The sequence below is a fragment of the Aquila chrysaetos genome, chromosome 13, assembly GCF_900496995.4.
Source record: "Aquila chrysaetos chrysaetos chromosome 13, bAquChr1.4, whole genome shotgun sequence".
In the NCBI taxonomy this organism is placed as follows: Eukaryota; Metazoa; Chordata; class Aves; order Accipitriformes; family Accipitridae; genus Aquila; species Aquila chrysaetos.
In genome coordinates this window covers 22,807,360-22,829,111 of record NC_044016.1, presented here as the reverse complement: position 1 = coordinate 22,829,111, position 21,752 = coordinate 22,807,360, and the positions used below count along the sequence as shown (strand labels likewise).

The window sequence follows — 21,752 nt, the reverse complement described above, 5'->3', positions numbered from 1 at the left end:
CAAGAATTTGTGCCCTGCTGTGATGGCCTTCTGGTTTCTGACTTGACTACCTTCAAATTTCATTAGTAGCTCTGAGAGAACATTTTTATTGTTTCAACTGCTTCATTCAATTTTGAATCAGCAGGAAAGCATGGCCTTTTTTCTCTTGTTATGTACATACGCATGATAAAAGCAAAGAGCTCAGAAACAATGGGCCAGAATCGTGTTCCTATTGGTATCTAGACAGGTGCTGAAATAAATACAGGAACAGACCAAAGCACGGTCTTCACCTCCTCATAAATCTTACTAAGCCAATTCAACCACCTCTGTGTCCAGATCACTTTTAGACATGCAAGTACCTAGAGCATACCTATTCAAAAGAAATCCTGCCTGGTTACTAATCACGCTTAATGTTTCCTCTCTTAATCCACTTGAAATCTGAAACGCTACCATTTTTTCACCTATGCAGCTGAAAAATTGGTTTTACATGTTCTAAAGTCCCGACTCTCTGCAAACGTCGCCTGAGAGAAAACGTGACGAACACATCACCGGGGAAGTAGAACAGAGCTCGTACGGACACACACACGGAAGCTCCCTCCCAATTAGCTGGCCGAGGTGCTCCTGGCGCCGCACCCACGGCAATAGGGAGCCCGCCCCCTCCACGACCAGGCCCGGCCCGCCCTGAGGGCTGGGCGGCTCAGCCGGCACCTGCCGCTCTCCGCGGGGATCTCACAGGAGGTTCTCCACAGAGAAACGCATAAGCAGACGCCATATGCATAGGTACACGTACGCCTGTCTATGTCTACCTACGCTCGCCTCATAAGCTATTGCTTCGGGGTCAGCGTCAGCTCCCGCGGGGGAAGGCAAACACCTCCCCTCCCCGCCGCTGCCGGCAATGGCCCCGCGACTGCGCGGCACCCGAGGGGGCAGGGCGGAGAGCTTCCCCCCACACCCCGCGCACGTGAGGCTCGTGCTGAAGCACGCGACCACCGGCTGTGCCTGGCGCGCGCTCCCTCACGCCTGCTCCACCGCCCCTCCCCACCCCGCAGCGCGCACACGCCTCTACACGCCTCTTCGCGCCTCCTCCGCGCCTCCTCCGCGCTGACGGGAGCGCGCGCGCGCGCGGGCAGTCGGGCTGCTGTCGCGCCTGCGCGGTCTCCCGGCGTGCCCGGCGATAGTGTCATGGCAGCTCCCTGCGGCAGGTTCCTGCACATGGATTGAGGGGACGCCGGCAGCGCCTGTCAGCGCAGGGGTTGAGAGCCGCGGGCGAGCGAGGCGGCAGCGGTGGGGAGTGGAGCGGGGGCGGCGGGACCATGCTGGCCCTGGAGCGTTCCCTGCTGAGGGGCTTCCTCGGCGCAGCGGAGTCCCTGGAGTGGAAGCAGGGCGAAGTCGCGTCGGCAGGTGAGGGAGGTCCCGGCCCGGCGGGGGGAAGGTGCCCAGCCGTTGTGCGCGGCCGTTCTGTGGGTATCCGGCACCACCAATGTCTCCACCGGCCTCAGGCCGAGCCGGGATCGCGGCTGGTGTCTTCCTCCAGCCGCGCCCGCTCCGGGGGCGGTCGTGTGCTCCCGCCCTTTCTGCCCCTTGCCGGGCGCCGGCGGGCGAGGCTGTTGGGCTCGTCAGCCTGGAGGAGGGCGGGCGGCACTGCCGGCAGGGGAGGGCTGAGGCGAGAGGTGCGGCCGGCAGGACTCTCCTCAGAGTTTCTGGGCCGCTACCTGCCGGTCCCACAGAGCTTCAGGTGGAGAGGCCGCGGCTGAAGCAGTCCCTGCCCTGCGCACGGTGGCCGGCAGACGCCCCACCGCCCGCTTCATGTCGGCACGCTGGAGGCTTTTAATCATGGTGCTTCCTTCGACTGCCTCATGACCCGCGAGTGAAAGACTACCTGTTTGCTTGAATTTGACAGTGATGTGGAAGTCGCTCTTGTAGCAAGACGTGAGGAGAAAAAGTCTGTCGTGAGCTACCTGTTCTATATTTTACTAGTTATTTAGTCACAGTTACTTGAGGGAACAATGGAAAGCAGTCTCTTGAGGGGACTTGATTAGGTTGCTACTGACCCAGCTTTCCTGCAAGGGAAGGCAGCGACTTTTAAAATGTAATATTTGTCATGAAAAGGCATTTCCATTTTTCAGACAGGCTAGAAATGCAGTTGTGCTCAAGTCATATGCATGTGCCATACTGTTTAAAACATTTAGAGGTTGTAGGATATTGAAAGACTCATTTATCCCTACCCAAGCACTTAGTGAATTTTGGAAAAGAGCTGTACAGAGCTACTCAGCTCTATTTCCTTATGTTACTCCTTATTTAACCTTAATCATTGTACTGTCCAGGAATGTTAGGTGACGTGACTGACAGATGTCAGAGCTTTCTTATCTTTTCACTGAGAGTTGTGTATGCTGTTTATGGTGTGTGGTTGGTTTTTTGTTTGTTGGGTTTTTTTTTAGTTTTGGTTTGTTTTTTTAAGTAGTGTGCTGCTATAAGATGTGGGGAAGACTGAAGAAAGGTATCTTGCGGTAGAGATGGAATCTTCACCAACCCCACCATTTTCTTAGTTGTCACTTACGTGGGCCTTTCCTAATGATGATACTGAAACTAAAGACTGTGACCTTGAATTTGTATGGTGTCTTATAAGAAGCTAAACACAGAATCCAAAGCAGATTTTATGTACTTAAAGTTATGTTACAGTGTTACTGGAAAGAGAAAACCTCAATATTCTTCATTAGTGTCCTCACAGCCAATAATTATTCTACAAACTACAGCATCACCTGTTGGGGCAACTAGAATCCAATATAAAGAAGTTGTCATCTGGTGAAAGAAGGTGTCCTCAAAACATAAACTGGAGAAAGTTTCTTGTTATTTCTGTTGTCTGAGAGAGTATGACATCAGCAGGGCTGCAGAACAATTACTATTCTTTTGCATATGCCCTTCCAGGTACAGCTTAAAGTGTTTAAATCATCTAGCACAAATGATCTCTTGTAGCATTCAGTTGATCATTGTTGTAAAGAACAAAAGTAAATTGTGGTCAACAGCCTGGTCCAGAGAGATTAGAATGAATGTCTCTGTATCACCCATGCCTACCAAATCATCCATCGCTGCTATTGAAGTTGGTTCTGCTCTTGGTCTTCACATATGTCTGAAATTTAGAATACTTGTTTTAGCTGGATGAACTTGGGGTTGGTATTTGGTTCGCTTCCTTGCACAGCTGCTGCTTGTGTGTATCTGTACCTGTGCTAGTGTTAAATTGGCTAGCTCAGGTACTAATACTAGTGTAGCTATGGTAACACTGAGTGCATGGGAGCTGCGGTCCCCAGCTGGAATCACAGATTAATATTAGGGCACCCATCCTATGCAGACCTCTGCATTTCCTCAGCTGCACCATTACCACCATCTGCAGCAGCTAGTTTAAAACTGGTTAGTACATCTACATGAGTTGTAGCCACAGCTGTAGTGTAGGCAGATACTGATTTTGCTCAAGAATAGAAGGTTTTAACATGGTGAAGTTGTTCTAACAGCTGCTGGATTTATTGCACTGCAGCATATCTGAAGACAGAAGGGAAGATACTTTCTGTGAACAAAGTTGTAGCCTGGGTCAAGAACTTGATGGCTTTGAAGCTTCTTAGGAATTAAATGTGTAGAATTTCATGACTTCTGTTTGTCTTGAAAGGCTTCAGGGGAGAAAGATTCATGGATCTAAATCCACCTTAGTAGTTACTCCTAAGAATCTGACTCCATAAACAGACTTCTCATTGAGATAGTAAACTTATAATAGGAAAATAATTCTTTTATAAAGAAAAAAAATCATATTGCCCATTCTTTGTGAATATTCTAAGCATTTAAAGGAAGGACTGAGTAGTTTCTGCAGTTTTACATGAGAATTTATTCACTGAACTTTACAAATATTGAACCATTTTTACTTGTTGTGTTTCCCCTAAAAGGGTTCTCTAGTCTGTGAAATTATTGTCTGTCATCGTTTAACCCCAGCCAGCAACTAAGCACCATGCAGCCACTCACTCACTGACCCCCCACCCAGTGGGATGGGGGAGAGAATTGGGAAAAAAAAGAAAAAGTAAAACTCATGGGTTGAGATAAGAACAGTTTAATAGAACAGAAAGGAAGAAACTGAAAATGATAATAATAACAATAATAAAATGACAATAATAATAATAATAATAATAGGATTGGAATATACAAAAGAAGTGATGCTCAATGCAATTGCTCACCATCCGCTGACTGATGCCCAGTTGGTTCCCAAGCAGCGATCCCTCCCAGGCCAACTGCCCTCAGTTTATATACTAGACATGATGTCACATGATATGGAATATTCCTTTGGCCAGTTTGGGTCAGATGCCCTGGCTGTGTCCCCTCCCAACTTCTTGTGCCCCTCCAGCCTTCTTGCTGGCTGGGCATGAGAAGCTGAAAAATCCTTGACTTAGTATAAACATTACTTGGCAACAACTGAAAACATCAGTGTGTTATCAACATTCTTCTCATACTGAACCCAAAACATAACACCATACCGGCTACTAGGAAGAAAATTAACTCTATTCCAACCGAAATGAGGACATTGTCTTATCTATAGGATTTTACTGTAACACACTCATAAAATGTTTTGGAGGAAGAAAACCCTCTTGTGATAATTGGAAGTCATCTTCAATAACTGTAGTGTACGTGTTTGAAAGACCATCCATGTATTTCCTCTGAAATTTCAGTGCAAGTTTTTGTTTTACATTCATCTGGCAGTTTGTGTTTCACTGTAACATTAATACAAGTTCTGTAAAATTTATTTTGACTAAAGTGACACCTGCTACTGCTGTTCTTTAGTTTCAATGCAACTGCACTTTTCCTGCAATGTAAATGAAGATTCATTCCTTGAAAGGGAACCTTGTCTTGGTTTGAATAGGTCTTGTAAGACAAAGTTGTTTCAAAGTTGACACTGATTTCTGTTTTCTTTTTTTTCAGAAAGTGGTTCATTACTGCAGTTGATTTATGATGGGCAATACAAGGCAATATTTTCAAATTCAGCCATCCAGAATGTTTTCAGTGCATCTTCTGTGACAGAGGAGAACATTGACAGTTACTTGGAGAAACAGATTCTAGCATTCCTGGACTGTTCTGCAGAGGTTGATAACGTGGAAAGGTAGAAATTATTATTTATTATGTGGAAGATTAATAGAGGCCATGCTTGATTTTTACAAAAGGCATTTTTTTAGATTTTATATGTGACATAGGGCCTCCAGAATTCTTGTTCTGACAGAAAAACAGAAAACAGATTTCTCGGGTTGTTCCCCCCACTCCCTTGGGGCATCTATTCATTATTGTTTCTTTCACTGGATAGTATTGTGATATGAGGGTTTGTTGAAAACACTAGCTTTATTTACAGTGATTACCTCTGAAGCTGCTCATATAAAGAAGCCAATAAATGTAAATTCATGTTGCCATGTTATCATCAAACAATTTAAGTTTTCTCTCTGAAACGTTGCATTGCATTTAGGTGACTGCTTGAAGTATCATGTAACGTTACTCTCTGAGCAATGCCTGTATTTCTAAGTCTGAGTCATAGTAAGGTTGTTCTACTCTTCTTAATGTAAAATGAGTAAGGTATTACTCATGGATGCTATTCATCGATTTCTTCACAAGACTTTCTCTGATAGATTCTCTATAATTCTACCACATATGCTAATTCTTGCTGTTAATGAGTCTGACTTTAGTGTTTACAGTTTGCTACATAAATAACAAACAGACTAAATCTAGCCTGCTAGGGATAGTAGAAGCAGAAAACTATATGTATATATGTGTGTGTGTGCATATATTTGTTTATTATAAAAGATGAGGGTGGGAAAAAGTTTTGCCGAAAGAAGAGCAAAAGAGAAGAGAAGATAAAGGTAAAAAGAAAGTAAGAGGAAGGGAATGTATTGCCAATAAGTGTGGCTGAGTACAAATGCTTGTGTTTTGGTATGACAGACATAAACCCAAGAGTTTTTGCTAAAATATCAGAGAGAAACAAGTAGTTGGCACCTCTAAAATATTGAGCTGAGATTTGTTAGTGATCTTAGTGTGTCAAAAGCTTATCTTCTAGTGTGGTATACAATACAATGCACTCCTGTTTTCTGAGTTGGAATGTTCAGAGGTTGTTCCCGTGCATTTTGTCTCTCGGTGTTTTTTTTTCCTTTTTTTTTTTTTTTCTTTGTTGTGCTGTTGTGGTAAATATTAGCTGGAGTTTAGATGGTAACAGAGTCTAGAAAAATTTTTCAGTATTGCTAGATTCTGTTGTCTGGCAATAGTTTTTTCTGAATAATGTGACAAGGAAAGAAAGATTGATCAGGACTTCAAAGAGACCCAATCCTGTTCTTAATCATTTCTTGAAATATGTGTTGCTGCTTGAAATGTATGTTGCTGCCTTCATGAACCATTCAGCTTCTTAGAGTTAATCATAATCTATATCATGCACTCAGTAATAGTTTATATGTATCCTGTCATGGTCGTGTGTCATCTTCTCCTGCTCCCCCTGTGAGCTTTTATTGTCCTATATGCCATTTACAGGACTCTACTGCTGCTGCCCTACTGCAGACAGCAAACCAATTTGTTCCTCAGGTGCTCATACTCCAGCTCTTTGGTCTTTGAGGTTTTTCTTGTTCCCTTTGCAACTGTAGGCATTAGAAGCCCCCTTGCCAGAAGATATGGAAGCAGATCTGCAATATTTAGCCTTTCAGAAGCAGACAGAGGGTTTTCAGCCCAAAATTACAGCCTCAAGTTTTATTCAAAATGAAAGTGTGTAGTCTTCAAAGTGTATCAGTGTCTTCCAGGAACACTTTTTGTTTGTAGCAGTCAAGTGAATTTTTCAAGCTCTATTAGTAATAATATAAGAGCCTTTGAATTATATTAGTGCTGAAGGAAGTAAGTTGTGACTTTCTCTTGAAGGAAAAACTTCTACTGAAAGACAGATCATTGCCTATTTTAGGTAGGCACTGCTTATAGCGCTTACATCTGTACCATGTTTGTCCAATGACTTTCTAGGTTAAAATGTGTTACATAGTTATTTTTCCTACCTGCAGGCCCTAAGCCCTGTGACTGCCTTAGGGAAGGAATTAATGCAACTTTTGCACTCTGACCTTCCAGTGCCTATGGTGAAAAAGTTTTTGTTTATTTTTTTTAATAGGTAAAATGTTGGGGTTTTTTTCTGCTGAGTGATTCAAAGGAAGTGCAACAAACCTCTAAGTTCTAGCTCAGAAAATTCAGTGAGACACTGGTTTTCTTGTGACTTTTAGTTGACGAGATAAGTTCAAATATATGCTTTTTTTTTCCTGAACTGAAAGTTGTAATTCTGGAGATTAAAAAAACTCAATGGGAGTTGAATTCAATCAGAAACAGAAAGTTGGATAATGTTAATCTTATTCTTTTAGCACAATTTAAACACAGTACAAAGTATGGTTTTATGATAGTGTTAAAAGAACTCTTAAGGAGTTCTTTTTCTGAAGTTAAAACTGAGCAGCTTGAGGGCAAAACAGCTCAAAATTTGGATCTAGATTGTAATTTGTTTGGACATAGCCTGTAACTTTTTCCACTTTCAAATCCATGGTTCTGTAAGGAAAACATTTAACAGTATTTTAAAATTTGCTGCAACTTTTTCTATCATTTTAACTGCTTCCCTCTTTTCCCTGCCCCAGACCTTTTTTCACTATGGCACTTGTAACCCTAAGGCTTAAAAATGAAGCCTCAAAGCATTCCTTACAATAAACTTACTGAATAGGTGATTTTTTTTTTTTCACTTTTTTCCTGCTGTTGCTGCTCACTGCAATGGTTAACAGTTATTTTCCACAGAAAACATAGCTTCATAGCTGTATTTTAAATCAGCAAATTGTAGAGCATGAAGCAATAGCATATGTGTTAACTCTGTAGAGGGGGAATTACTTTTTATTTTTTCCTGAGCAACGTGTGAAGGAGGTACATTCATTGCCTGACATACAGTTTGATTCTGAAGACTGGAAGGAAATAGTGTGCAGGACACAACAAAAAGAATATATTTGGAGAGCTTGTTTCAAAAGAGCTTAAAGGGCTCTTATGTTTGATTCCAAAACCTAAAGGAACAAGGAAATGAGCACTAACGCTTGTTTATAGTGACTGTGTATTTACTACTTTTACCTTACTCAACACATAAATGAGTGCCAAACTTTCCGAAACAAATCCCTACAATAAAGCTTGTTATGATTTCCCAACTTGAATGCTGAATGGTATTTTTGGTATTTCCCTTGGGGCATCTGATGGTTAGTTAACTGGTGTGCTTTATATATTGAAAAACAAAAATGAAGAAATTCTTGCAGTTTCTGCAGCTTGCTTTGATGTATATGAATTGAAAAAAAATAACTATTCAGTGTCTAATTTTGCTTTGAATTGTCTTCTGTAATTTCTGGCTTCACTAAAAAGAAAAGAAACACTCCCAAAACCTGTAACCTAATCGCATGTTAAACATAGCCTGGCTATTGAGTATTTTCTCACTCTTATATTTTTTTTGTAAATTCTAGCATTATATGCAAATCCATTATTTTTTCCAATAGAAACACTCTATTATTCTTTATTTTGAATTTGAGCAACGTTAGGTATAGCAATATGAATATTACAGTGGAGTGTATATAAGCATCTGATTTTACATCATGGATCACAATCCTACTGTACTTGGTGTAAACTGTTTAAAAAAAAAAGAGGCAGCAAAACCCACATTCACATAGAGAAAGGAAGAACAACATGGATGGATACAGACATATGTCTAAGGAAATGTAAGAAATAAATTAAACTGTTGCTCACCATAGTAAGTGGAACACTAGCAGCAGTCCGACCTCTGTTGCTTTTCAGGCAGCACAGAAGAGCAGTTTTCAGGCAGTTTTTGGGAGGTGAGCATTTGCAGGTCTGCATTGTAAGCATGAACGGCAGTCAGGGAGATAGAATGAAATTTTTTCTTGGAAAAAAAAAAAAATAGAGATAGGCAGGGGAGGCTAGCATTTGCAGGGATTAGAGGTTGGAATTGACTTTCTGATACAGAATGAGTGATAAGGAGACTGGAAGTTGGTCATGGATGTGAAAATGGGGAAAAAAAAAAAATCAACTGGTGATGACAAATTAGCCAGTGGAAAGACAGTATCCTAGCCAAAGTAATAGAATTGGTTATCAGTTCTTCCAGAGGCCTTCTGCATGGATATAACTGTGTTACGACTTCAAACAAGTTTGCCTGCCTGATAGATAGTTGTCGGCAATGTTAAAAATAAATAAATAATTTTTAGTTGAAATAATAGTTAAATGATAAAATAATGAAAATGAGTCTTCAAAAGACTGAAGTGCTTCTGTCAAATCACAGTGCAGAGATGGTTGATTATTCTGTATGTTATCTTTTCCTTTCAGAAGGTTTGAAGCTAATTCATCATGGGAGAATAATTAGAAAATATGTCTATGTGGTTGTTTTGTGTGTAATGATAATAACTTAGTGTACAGTAATTGTTAGTGCTTTGTGCTCTTGAGTTATTTGGAAGTTTAATGGTAATCTTAGATATGTATTCAAATAATATTTCCTGGTAGATAGTTAGTGGCTGAATAATGATAGCTAGTAAATGTTGTCTTGTTCAACAAGAACTCTTTATACTAGTCCTTGTTCTCTATCTCTCCTGAAGGCTCTGTTCTTTTTTTTTTTTTTTTAATCAAGCGTTCCCCACGTCTGCTTTCTCATTGTTCTACATCTTTTGTCACATTCTTGTCCACCAGCTGCTTGTTTGTGTTTCTATTTGACTTTCGTTTTTTAGGGGTTGTATGACACTTTATCCTTTTGTTTCCATTTGGAGGACTCTTGCATCTGTAAGTCCCTTTTTTACTGAGGGGGGGAAGACTAGGTTTTTCTAGTTCAGTTGTGCTCCTTAACATACCAATTTTCTTATCAAACCAGCACAATTAAAATTTTAGCTTTTTGCAGGAAGGAGGCATTTTATATATGTCACAGGGCCCTTGTTGGCACATGACTCATTATAACACAATAAGGTTTGAAGTCATTAAGGAACTGTAAAACAAACCAGAAGTTTGTATAAATCTCCTGAAAGTCTACACATGTTAAATCGACTGTTAAATTCTGAGTGTTTGTGCCCTGCTTTCTGCAGACCACATAGCTTATTTGTTACTGTAGGTGCATAAAGAAATAATATCATAATGATGTTAGACGAGCTTAGTCTTATAAATAAGGAAATTTTTGCCATACTTAGTTTCAGGAATGAAACAAAGTCTCATAAAACCCTCTTTAAATAAAATATTATGATTTAAATTAAAAAGCATGATTGAATCAGTTAACATTTGCTGCCAAACTATCTAAACTAACTTGGAGGTGATAGTTTTGAACTTTTTTGATTTCATTTAGTTTTTTTATTATCAGAGGGAGTGAAAATAAACAGCTATGTCAAAACAAAAATAAACATGCTGTTTTGGAACATATACTATTGCAATATATTTTCTCTGAAAATGCTGAGGATTAGATGTATCTTAAGAAAATATAACAATCGTGCAATAAGCAAATATGGGATAATCTGCATCTTATGCTAATCTCTTTCTGATCTCTGATAGTTAGATACAGCCTCAAATTTTGAAACATATGAACTAACTCTGCTTCCAAAATGTTTGTCGTTAATTACAACCATTACAAACATATTTCCAAGCCTTTTAGTTCCCCAAGTGCATTCTTGAATATTACGTTCATTGTATTTTCCTAACAAGAGTGGTTTTTTTGTTGTTTTTTTTTTAAAGACTGAGGGTTTTGAATTAGTACAAGAATTAATCAGATCTTGTAACCTTAATTAAAAATGTAATATGTTGCTAATTGCTTTTCTTATCTATATTGCAGGCAGAGGCTGATGTTTCTACTTGGTGTGGGTAGTTTGCAGCTCTTCGTTCAAAGCAATTGGACTGGGCCTCCTGTTCAGTTAAAGCTTCAGGACTTTTTGCCACCTGCATTGTTACAGAAATTCTGTGAGGTATACTTGGATTTTAATAAGCTGTCATTTTAGTGTCACTGCTTTTCCACAAATAACCATAATGCATAGATGTGTCAGAGAAGGCACATCTGTGAGGCACAGTGCTAGAATGAATTGCCTTGATCGTTGATCCTACTGGCTGCTATTGCAAGCATCTTCAGTTATATCAGTTTTATAAGCGAAAAGTACCCTGAAAGTGTCCTAAAAGTAACTATTTTCTTTCTGCTTCAGAGATTTCCTGCTGGAGATGTTGGGTTTGGATGGGGTACATATGTTTATTTTATGGGAACATTTACTCGAAGGCCATTTGCAGTCAATACACTTTTTATTTATTTTGGGATGTGTTCTTAGCTGGATCAAAGAAAGATACTTATAAATGACTTAGAAATTTTCACTACTTAGGGTAAGGTAGAGGCTGCGTGTCTTGCAAATGGCAGAATATCTGGCAGATAGTAAGAGAACAGTAGATTTGGGTGCTCAGTATCCTGTTGGTCTCATGGATGATGCCAAGTGAATTGTAGTAGTATTAGTACAAAAATGCTAACTCAAATAGAGCTTTTGGAAGAGGAGGTGAAACTGAGGAGTCAGTTTTATTTGCTTTGGCATCTTATGTAAATAACTAATCAACACCGTAACTTCATTTATGAGATGCATATATTGTTTCTCATGGCAGTACCACATGTGATCTCATGACTTTCCTGCACCTGTGGTTCAGCACTGTTTCTTGAGCATTAATTTTTCTCTTGGATTTAAAGCTATGGTAAAATACTCATTACTGCAGCGTGTCAGGGAAGGACATATCACTAGTCTCTGCTAATGCTAAATCTACATGACTTTGAATTTAGTATTTCACTGTGAATAAGATACGGACCATGAGCAATGTAAACACTGTGAACTGTAGAATGAGGGGAAGTCTGAGTATGTGGAAAGTTTCACATAAGACCATTGGATCTGTGTTGCATTATTGTGGCATATTTTTGCAAGAATTCCGTAATTCGTAAAGTCCTACCCTAGGTTTGTTTGCAAGGTTGTATTTCTCAACAGCCAATTCAGATACTGTATCTCTCCCCTTTTTGTAAATAGATGTTTATAAGTTTGGTTCATCTTTTAGAGCTGACATGGTATGTATATAGGCTTATTTTTGGCTTGATTTTTGATAGTAGAAATTCAGATCTTGTCTTCTGATGACTAAATAAGTAACAGTGGAGACCAAGAGTATTAAACCTTCTAGGATGTGAAATGAGTTAGCAGAAATTTTAAAGTATGCTATTTCTGCAGGGAAGATGAGTTCAATGTGCCTTTATATATAATAAAAAAAAGAATTACAAACTAATTTCTTCCATTCTCCTTATAATCTGTTTATAATCTTTAAAGTTATAGTATTGTATATCTTACAATATATATCTTATAATCTGTGGGTTCTGTTTACTGCAGAACTCTAATATTCTATGTTAGTGTATATGCACAGGCTGCAGTCTAACACAGAGACTGCAGCCCAAGACAATAGTCATAGAATTGCTGTCATTGACAGAGTTCACAGACCTGTAAAACACAATGTTCATAATTTCTATTTACCATCCCATTTATTGTCTGTCTTAATGAAAGAATGAGATACTAATTGCCTGTTGAATACGGGAATACATGTCTCCTGTTTAGTTTCTGTTATGTTCCTGCTGTGGCTGTGAATGTAATGCATTGAAAGATGTTTGCTTATGCAGAGGTGGCATTCCAGAAACTAAATTGGCAAGAGATTATAAAAGAAAACAGACTCGAGCATACTTGATTTCTAATGAGTACTGCATCGGACTTTGATATTGCTGCAAGGTTTAGCTATTTATGCATTCAGGCAGAAGAAGCTTACCTTTTTTTATATTACTGCTATCTATATTATCTTCTCCTGATATCTTAGTGGGTTTTTTTCCAAGAGCATTAAACATTTAAATATAAACATTTAAATGCTAAAATATAATATCCAGTTCTCTTCTTTATTAAACATCTTAATTCAAAAGCTTTTGTATGTTTTGAATTATCTTTATGTACTTACTTTTCTTTCCAAGGATTCTTCATATATAAACACTCTGTAAAAATGAACGCCTCAATAAACTGATATTTTTGTGCTTCTATTAATCCAGCTTTTCCCTCTTGCATACACAGATATTCAGAAAAAGTGGGTTAAAAATATAGCTCTAATTTTCTCCATCTTTTGTAATCTTCCATATTCTGTCATCAAGACTGATACAATTCCTTTTTAAATAGACCTTCCATTTTTTGGGTTTTCAGATTAAAATGATCTTTTCCTGTGTCAAGGTTAAAAAATTATGTCTTCATGTCTCTTGTAGCCTGCTCTAAGTAATACCACTAACTTTCAGCCTTACAATGTCTCATTTCTTTTGGGAATATTTTCAGAACTGTTATTCTTATTTTCAGAATTCTTTATTGTATTAGTCTTAACTTTTTGCTTTCAGGCTATGTAGCTGCTGCCATTTCTATCCTTTGAAAGTTTCACCTCTGGGTTAGTGGCATAGTTTCATTTCTGCTCCCAGATAGCTTCTGAATGCATCATTAATTTCCTATGAGTTCATTAAGACTGCAAGAGACTATAATTAATTACAGTGAAGAACAAATAAAATAGCCTCTTTTAGATGAGTTGCTGGTGGGGGCCTCTTGGATGTCTTCCATGAACAATATTCATGAGTATGTGTACATTATTTCCCACCCCTCAAATTGATTCCAGCCTTCTCTGTAAATTACAGTTACATTCATGTACTCCATTAGGATTTCTTTATATGTCCTGCAGAACTGGTTTGTGCTTTTCTCTTTTGAGTCCACACATAAAAGTAGTTCAGTAATTTCTAAACAGAAAACCAGCTAGTGTTTAGGTTATTAGGTGTCTTTCAGTTTTCTAAAATAACTTTGAGACTTTACCACACCAGTGAAATAGTCTGACTGATACTATTTTGAATTTTTTAATAAGCGAATTGTGTTAAAGGAAGATTTGAAAAATACTGGATTTCAGTTAAAATGGATTAGCAGTTCTGGCTTTGAACTTGGTGGGATTAGACTAAAACATTTTTAATGAGCTAAGTGCTTATTATAAGTGGGATATAGTAATAGGCTCTTTGTGTCTCAAAGAACTGTCACTGTCTCTTTGCATGTAAGGGAATAAAAGGTACAGAACTGTTGAACTTGGAGCATGTTTATCCTGCTTTAAATTTCAGAGTTTGAGTGTTAGCTCATACAATTGAGTTTAGTATTTTCAGTACGTGAACTGGACAAAACTGTGTAGTAGGACTAATTAAGACCACCAATGACTGTAAGAAAGTTGTGTGGACAAGCTGCTTTAATAGTTTGTTGTCTGATTTCATATTCACAAGTAGGACATTTGGTAACAGTGAGAGGCTCCATCTGGAAGAAGATCCCAATGTGTTAATTGATAAGACATGTAAATAACTGGTAGGAATCCTCCAAATACATATATAAACAGCTCCTGCTGGCCTTTTTGTAACTTCCAGGTTGATTCCAAACAATGAGTTTTGGAGTGCATTTGAATAATTCTTTTTCCTTATACTTGTTTTACTGCTTCTTTTTTGCATTATTTGATCCCTTTTCTGGAAGAGACTAAAATATTATCACACTTTTATTGATACCGGTAGCGGTGTTCATAATTCGTATGAAAAACACCAATGTACTATGTAGTACTACTGTCTAAAATCCAGCTTGGTTAATTCGATCTGTTGGAAATTCCTCTTTTTTCAAGACCTAGATGCTTGGCTTCCATTAGCATAAACTAGCCAGAAAGGAGGAGTTGAATTTTAGGCTGACTGATGTGCTGTTTGAATACCAGTGACCAGCAAGATACAGGCTTTGAAGATTTTGCAAATTTCTCCCTCTTGTGGGGAATATAAGGATGGATGATGAAGGCTAAATATGGAGGCAGAGCCTGTAAGCAGAGATAATCTGCTAAAGCAGCCTACAGTCTTGCCCTACATTCCCTTGCTATCAGTATAGAAGAGAGATTCTTAATGCAGCCACTTGGAAAATACTCCCTTAAAGGTGGGGCAAAGTTACGCTCTTAGGGAGTATGGACAAGAGCATTCATAACCAAGTACTTCTACATGTAGCACTCTCAGGGAAGACTTCTTATGCTAGCTCACCTTTACTATCTTCAGCCTGCAACTCAGCTCTGCATGGGTTACCTGTTGCTGGTTTGGATCATGAAACTAGAGACAGCCTCCACTGTAATATTATCTCCTTTGCAGAAAGTTGGAGAAGCAGTTACAAACAAAACCAATTTTTCCATTCCCTGAAGTCTAGAGTAAAGAGTGAATTCTGTTCCAAAGGACCCAAATCTTTGGCTGGTAACCTCAGTACATTCTCTGTTATTCTCAAGATATATCACCTTAGCTTTGCCAAATGACAATTTGTTGTGCAGTAGTCTTTGTACTGTTTAAAATCTTAGAAGCCCACTAGATAAGGCTTAGTAGCGACATGCAGATTCCTTATTTGATAGTTTGTTTATCTCTGCCCCCCCCCCCCCCTCCATTTTTTCATTAATTCTTCCCAAGCCTTTAGTCTGGCTTCTTCTACCTCTGTGTATGTCTGCACTTACCTTTTTAAGATTTAGGGGAAGGATCCCCAAGACTGAGAAAGAGCTGATGAAACATTAGGAAAGCCAGTTCAGAGCAGTCCCTTATAAAAAAGTAAAAGCATACCAAATGCTCACTTTGCCTCTGATCGTTATCGTTAGCAAGAAAAGAATATGAAGCCTCTAAACTAAAATTCTCATATTCTCTATTCTCAGAGCTATTGAATGTGGATGGCAGAAGTTTTTTTTCTGATTATCGTTATCATTGCTCAGGTAGTAACAGAGGTGCTGGGAAATACTTTTGAAATACTACAAAAACCAAAATAGCCAAGAGTACTGTCCAGCTTGCAGTTGATTTAGGGCTTTAGTAGTCGTTACTTAACAGTAGCCATTAAGTTGCTGTTTGGAAGTTGAATACATAACCAGCTGTGTTTCAGAGATTAAAAAAATATGTATTTAGAGTGAATTGAGCTTCATTTGTCTGTATTTAGTTCAGAAGTGGTCAAACAGAACCACCTGCCGGTCCAACAGAAACTGGATGATTACCTCAGAGATTTCTCAGCATATGTTCTTAAAGTAATCACGTAATATGTTTTTTGTGCTTTAAGAAAATTATTTCTGAATAAAAGAATTACACGTTTTGATGGCTGGTCTGGTGCAGAATGGAAAGACTCAACCCTTTAACCCAGGTTTACTAGGTCAAGAACATTGTGTTAGCAAGTCTTGGATTGTGGCCATTTTGAGATATGTGAAATTCTTGAGCTGTATGAGATAGGTTCAACACTTTGACTATTTAAGTGTTTAAACACAAGAAGACAAACTCAAAATTTCATTTTACTCTTAGCTAATGTTTTAGGGATTTTTGTGGACTTGATTCCTAACTTCTCAGCCCTTGAAGCTGTAAAAGCTTAAATGTCTACCTTTTCTATATGTAGCTGTTCTCTCATCTTAAAGACTACCTTAGGGCAGTAAATTGTTAGAATTCTGCACTGATAATGCAGTCTTAGAGCAGAATTTAGAAGAATGAATGTTGGTTTAGGCTTTCTCAGCTAAAAGAAAAGGATGTCTGCTTTCCTGTATAGGATTTGCTTCATGGAAGAGAATGTAAAGTTGTTAAAATGCAAGACAGCAGTTCTTTGGCTCTGAGACTTGTTGGCTTATTGCCAAGGCTGTGACACATCTCCCTTCTCCCTCCTTCATTACATTCCTTGTAATGTTACATTAGCTGGACTGAGCTTTCCAGTGAAAGGATTTGAAATGTGAATTTGAGATTAATCGGTTGCTACAGTGCTTAAACAAGCATAGATTACTGTAGCATAGCAAGGCTGGCTTAGAAAATGGTTCTATAACAAAGCTTGTGGCTTCTTTGCTTTCCCACTGAGTATTTTAAGTGCAGTCTACTTTGATTATAGAAAGAACCAAACAGGAGCAGATAAAAAAAAAGTTCTAAGTTAAACTGAAAATTATATTAAGTGTCCTATTATATATGTGTGTGTGTATTTTAAAAATGAATCTTTAGAAGTACTGATTGATGACTTTCTCAAAATCAGAGTAGAGATGTTGGTAAGGCTGTTCCTTTCTGAATCACTAGAGGTAGGAGGGATCTGGTATACTTCCAGTTGGCAGTTTCTTTCCTTTATTCTCAAGTGGTTTGTCAGACTATTGTAAATTTTGTTTTCCATAGTGGGGTTGAAATGACTGCAGTGATGTCATGCAAGAATTCCACTTTGAGTAAATAATTTAAAGTCCCAAGTCATTGTCTATAAAGTAAAAGTATTTTCAGTGTTAATGCAAGATAAATAATTAAGAAACCTAAGCAAATCAGAGAAAAAAAGCCTGAAGATTACTCGGTCATTAAGAAGTGAACTAGGGTAATAATGTAGCTTAACAACTTTTGTCTTTAATGTAACCTGTTGGTAAAGGTATTGAAAAGAATTTCAAATAACTTAGAAATTACCTTATTTGTGTAGTTTTAAAAGCTGAAATGTGATTCAAAGAATTTTTATCCTGGTTGTGTAGACTGAGTAAGAATCTTTCTCAGGCAAGTGACTTCAATGCAAGCTGTCATTTAACCTTCTCTTCTTCTCTTTCCCTTCCTTTCCCTTTTTTTGCCCCTTTCATACCAACTGAAAACAAAAGCCCTACTTCTTTTAGTTTGCAAAGGAAGCCTGCCATATGAGAACCAGGAATAAACTGATGAACTGACATCTCCCTGAATCTGACGATAAACTGCTTGAATGCTTTCATTGCATTAAAAGGGAGAGAAGAATAGGTGACTGTCATCTGACAGTCACCACGGAGAGACAAATTCCCTGGAGAGCTACCTGGAGCCCATTAAGTAAGAGAATTACTGTAGGGAGTGTCATAAAGGAAGGCAGCCAAAGCAGAGAGAAGTTTTTATTGGACAAATGGAAGAATGGCTCTAATATTGCTGCCCTGATGCAACTCCACCAAGAAGCTCCCTCTGGGGAAAGAGGAAGATAACACACGTTGACATCACTGGAGGAATATCTAGTGTATTTGAGTGCTGTAGGATTAATGTAATTAACAAATTATTTTATTTCTGTGATTACAAATTGAATGGCATGGATTTACCAGAAGCTTTTCTCCTTAGATCGTGGGAAGGATTATATTACTGGAATGTGTTTGGGGATAGTGTTGACTGGACATATGCATTTCAGGTGGGAGGAAATCAGAGTCTTTCAGATCTTGTTGGTATGGTGTACCAGGACAGCAAGAAACAAGGCAGAATTCACCATGACTTGGTAAAACGTTGAGACTCCAAGAGACAGTGATTTTTTTATTATTATTTTATTGTGTTGAGCAGAATTTTTCCTTAAATACTTGAATAGTTATTTTTCCTAATTCTATATTACATGATTTGTTTATAAACTTACTTAGGTTTCATGAAACTTGTCATTTTTTTTTCCATTCTTCTTTCAGCCAAAAATGCTGCATGCAGCTATTCTGAAGATGCTGGTTCTAGACGGTGAATCAGTCTATACCTTGACTTCTCATCCTATTTTGCTGCTTATAGCCAGGATAATCCTTGTGAATTCAAGACACAAACTTGCATCTCTTCAGGTAAGAAATATGTGACTAATGATTATGACTGCCAGCTACTCATTCATTGGTTCTCTCATTCTTTTCTTCATACCTCACTGAATCTCACTGTATAACTTCCATTTCTTTTTCTGTAACTCTAAGGTTTTTCCCTCTAAGAAACAGTTCAGACAAAGTGATTATAATTAAACACAAGTATCTTTTTTTCTTAAAGATAAGCTATTTTCTCACTGTTTTCCCTAAAAGAGAGGAAAGATGCTTTCATTTCCTGGAAAAATTAGAAAATTTAATAGGAAGCAACTTTTAAAAAAGACACATATTTTGTGACATTAGTTGAGGGGGTTGGGGGGAATATGCCCTATAATGCAGCATACATATATTATGTCCTTTTTAACAAGCTTTGGGATACTGTTAACCATTACTGTATGAATTCTAAGCCATGAGTTCTAGATGCCAAGGAAGTCCTCTCTTTTTTTTGTCATTGTCCTCTACCTCTTCTGCAGGCATCCATGTGGAGGCTACCTTAATTCTCTGTTGTGCTTGTACATAAAAAACAAGAAGATATGATGAACCTCCTCTTGAGAGGGTTTTTGTCACTACCTCCTTTGTAGTTTAGGAGCAGGCTGGTTGGTAGCAGGACTGTCTGGAGCTGGGGGACTTTTAACAGCAGCAACTTCTCTTTATTGCATTCCAGTTGAACAGAATTTGGCTGGAGATCAAAATGCCACATGGTCCCTCTTTATGCTTGGCTGACAACATCCATTCCCAGCTGGGTCTTTGTATGAGTGATGAATTAAACTGTGTGGGAGATGTTGGCTGTACTGCATTTCTGGAAGCCAAGTTCTTCCATCATTTTCCCTGTTATTCACAGATGAGTGCTGTTGAATTTCAGCAATTGGGTCAGTTAGGGAGGCAATAAATGTACCTGGTATAGAGAGTTCCCTTGCTGCTTCCCCTCAGACTGACATAATGGGGGGCCGCCTTCTACCCAGTGGAGGTTCAATTATTTGTGGCTACATCAAGTTTGGATAGTAGTTCAAAGGCATCAACTGGTAAAAACTACTTTCATTGACAGGTCAATGTAGCAATTAAAGCTTGCCATTCTTTTTCTCTTGTTTCAGCTTGATTCAAAGGAAGTCTCTTAATATTTTTGCTTGTTTAAGATTAGTGCAAATAAATTTAAAACAGGGTGAAATATTCCAAAATATATTATCTAAAGCATTAATAAAGCCCTGTTTTATTAACAAATGCTATTGTACATGGAAGATTAAATGCCTAAAAACCATCCAAAAATTCTTAACTTGGCTCCCAAAAAAGTAACATTGCTGATAGAATATTGCACAGAGCTCAGCTAGATTACCTGAAACTTTATAAATAGGTTCTCTCTGATTCTAACATTTCTGAGTGGCAAGCATCAGGCCTCAGGAAATTGTATCATTGAGCTGGATACTTGGTTGTGTGGGAAAATGAATACTTCGTTATATAAAGCTAAACTGAAGTATTTTGAAACTTCTTATTTGAATTGCCTTTAGATTTCTAAATAAGTGGTGAAATGTTGGGATTTGACCTTCTTCACAAAGTCTGTTGTTTGTGTGCTTTTACTCAGTTCAGCTTGATATCAAAAGTCATCTTTCATTGCTTTTTGAAATAGATGCTATTATTCTTTTTGATAGTTCCTTTCTAGGAACATTACAGTTAACTACATGTGATTGGTTTAGATATTTATGCTTGAATAATATACAGCCCTTAGGTCAGTCTGATGTAAGCATACCTGTATAAAAAGTTCAGAAAATAGGTGCCTCTCAGAAGCAATCAAACATCTGTTTCATAGAAAATGATTGGCATGCTAACAGTAGCAGAATAACTAGTAATCATTAGAGCCTGTGTAGAGGTATGTCCTATGTTCAGAGATTATAATCTTAAGTATAATTTTGAGAATAGAATATTATATTATCGGTTAGCTTTTCCATGCATTTCCACCTGGTGCAGCTAGAGAGGGATAAGATATGCTGGGGAACTTTTGTGTACCCAGCTTTCTAAAATCAGGTATGTCAGCTGTGATTCAGCTCTTCTATAGAATGATTACTTAGATCGGTAAGGTATTTGCCCTTCTGAAATTCCATGTACAAGCATTAATACTTTCAGTTGTGATTGCAAGGTGTTCTCATGAGTAGTTCTGGCCCTCTTCCACCTCTCTGTCTCCTTTTTACCCACTTTTGAAGAAATAAAAAAAGGTTAAACAGAACTGGGAAAAATGCATAGAAGGGCAACACCAGATGATCGGACTTGGAAGTATTACTGAAGAGTGAGATCATGGCTGTCTATTAAAATCATGAATGTGACACAAAAAGATAAGTAGGAAACAGCTTTTTTTTTTTTTTTTCCTTCTTTTTCTGTTACAAGAATTAGGAGGTGTGAAATCAAAGTAGCAAGTGGCTACTCCAAAATAAGCACAGAGAAGTACTTATTTTATCTTCTTTTCACAGAGTTTCTTGCCAGATTGTGGTCCTAAAGATTTGCAGGGTTCAAAGAGCAGCTAGAGAAATTAACAGAGGAAAAGCCCATCAAACTCTTAGAGCACTGTAGAGCTGCTTGAATATGTTCATCTCTATACTAGGTTACTGCTCATTTTTTATATAAACAGCTATTTTGGATGGTTTTATATTTTTTTAGAAATTAGAATCAAATAGATTACAAAATCTGTATTGTAAAGCCACTTACCTTTTTTTCAAAAAGGATCTGTACTTGTTATTAACTTGGAAGTATCTGTATTTTCTTTCAGACCTTGTCTTGGTGGACTCTAAGATGTGTGAATATTCACCAGCAGTTGTTAGAGGAGAGATCACCTGAGCTATTTACTCTTGCCCAGACCTGCATAAAACAAGGTATGTTTCTAATTACTCGGTTTCATCAGTTGTAAGACATCATGGGGGAGGGAGATTTGTAGGCATAACTCTTGCAACATGATGCTTATCAGATGCATATGTAACTATGGAGAGTACAGAGGTAACAGAATTCACTTAAATTGACATGGACTTATATGTCACATTGTATTTTCTGGCCTCTAAGATGAAAATGGGAATGTGTGATTGTAGACAAAGGTTTTCTTCCCCCGTGCTTAGGACTGTTAACAT

General features: G+C 38.2%; 1 protein-coding gene across 1 annotated transcript in view; it reads left to right on the top strand.

Annotated features, from left to right (window-relative positions):
• The first annotated feature begins 1,110 nt into the window (after positions 1–1,110).
• Positions 1,111–21,752, top strand: part of TTC27 (tetratricopeptide repeat domain 27) — a 139,860-nt gene continuing 119,218 nt past the window's right edge. The window contains exons 1-5 of the mRNA XM_030035326.2: positions 1,111–1,380; positions 4,933–5,110; positions 10,841–10,970; positions 18,499–18,639; positions 21,401–21,503. Coding sequence (XP_029891186.1) covers positions 1,293–1,380; positions 4,933–5,110; positions 10,841–10,970; positions 18,499–18,639; positions 21,401–21,503 — 640 coding nt within the window. The 5' untranslated portion in view covers positions 1,111–1,292. The remainder of the gene's footprint in view (positions 1,381–4,932; positions 5,111–10,840; positions 10,971–18,498; positions 18,640–21,400; positions 21,504–21,752) is intronic.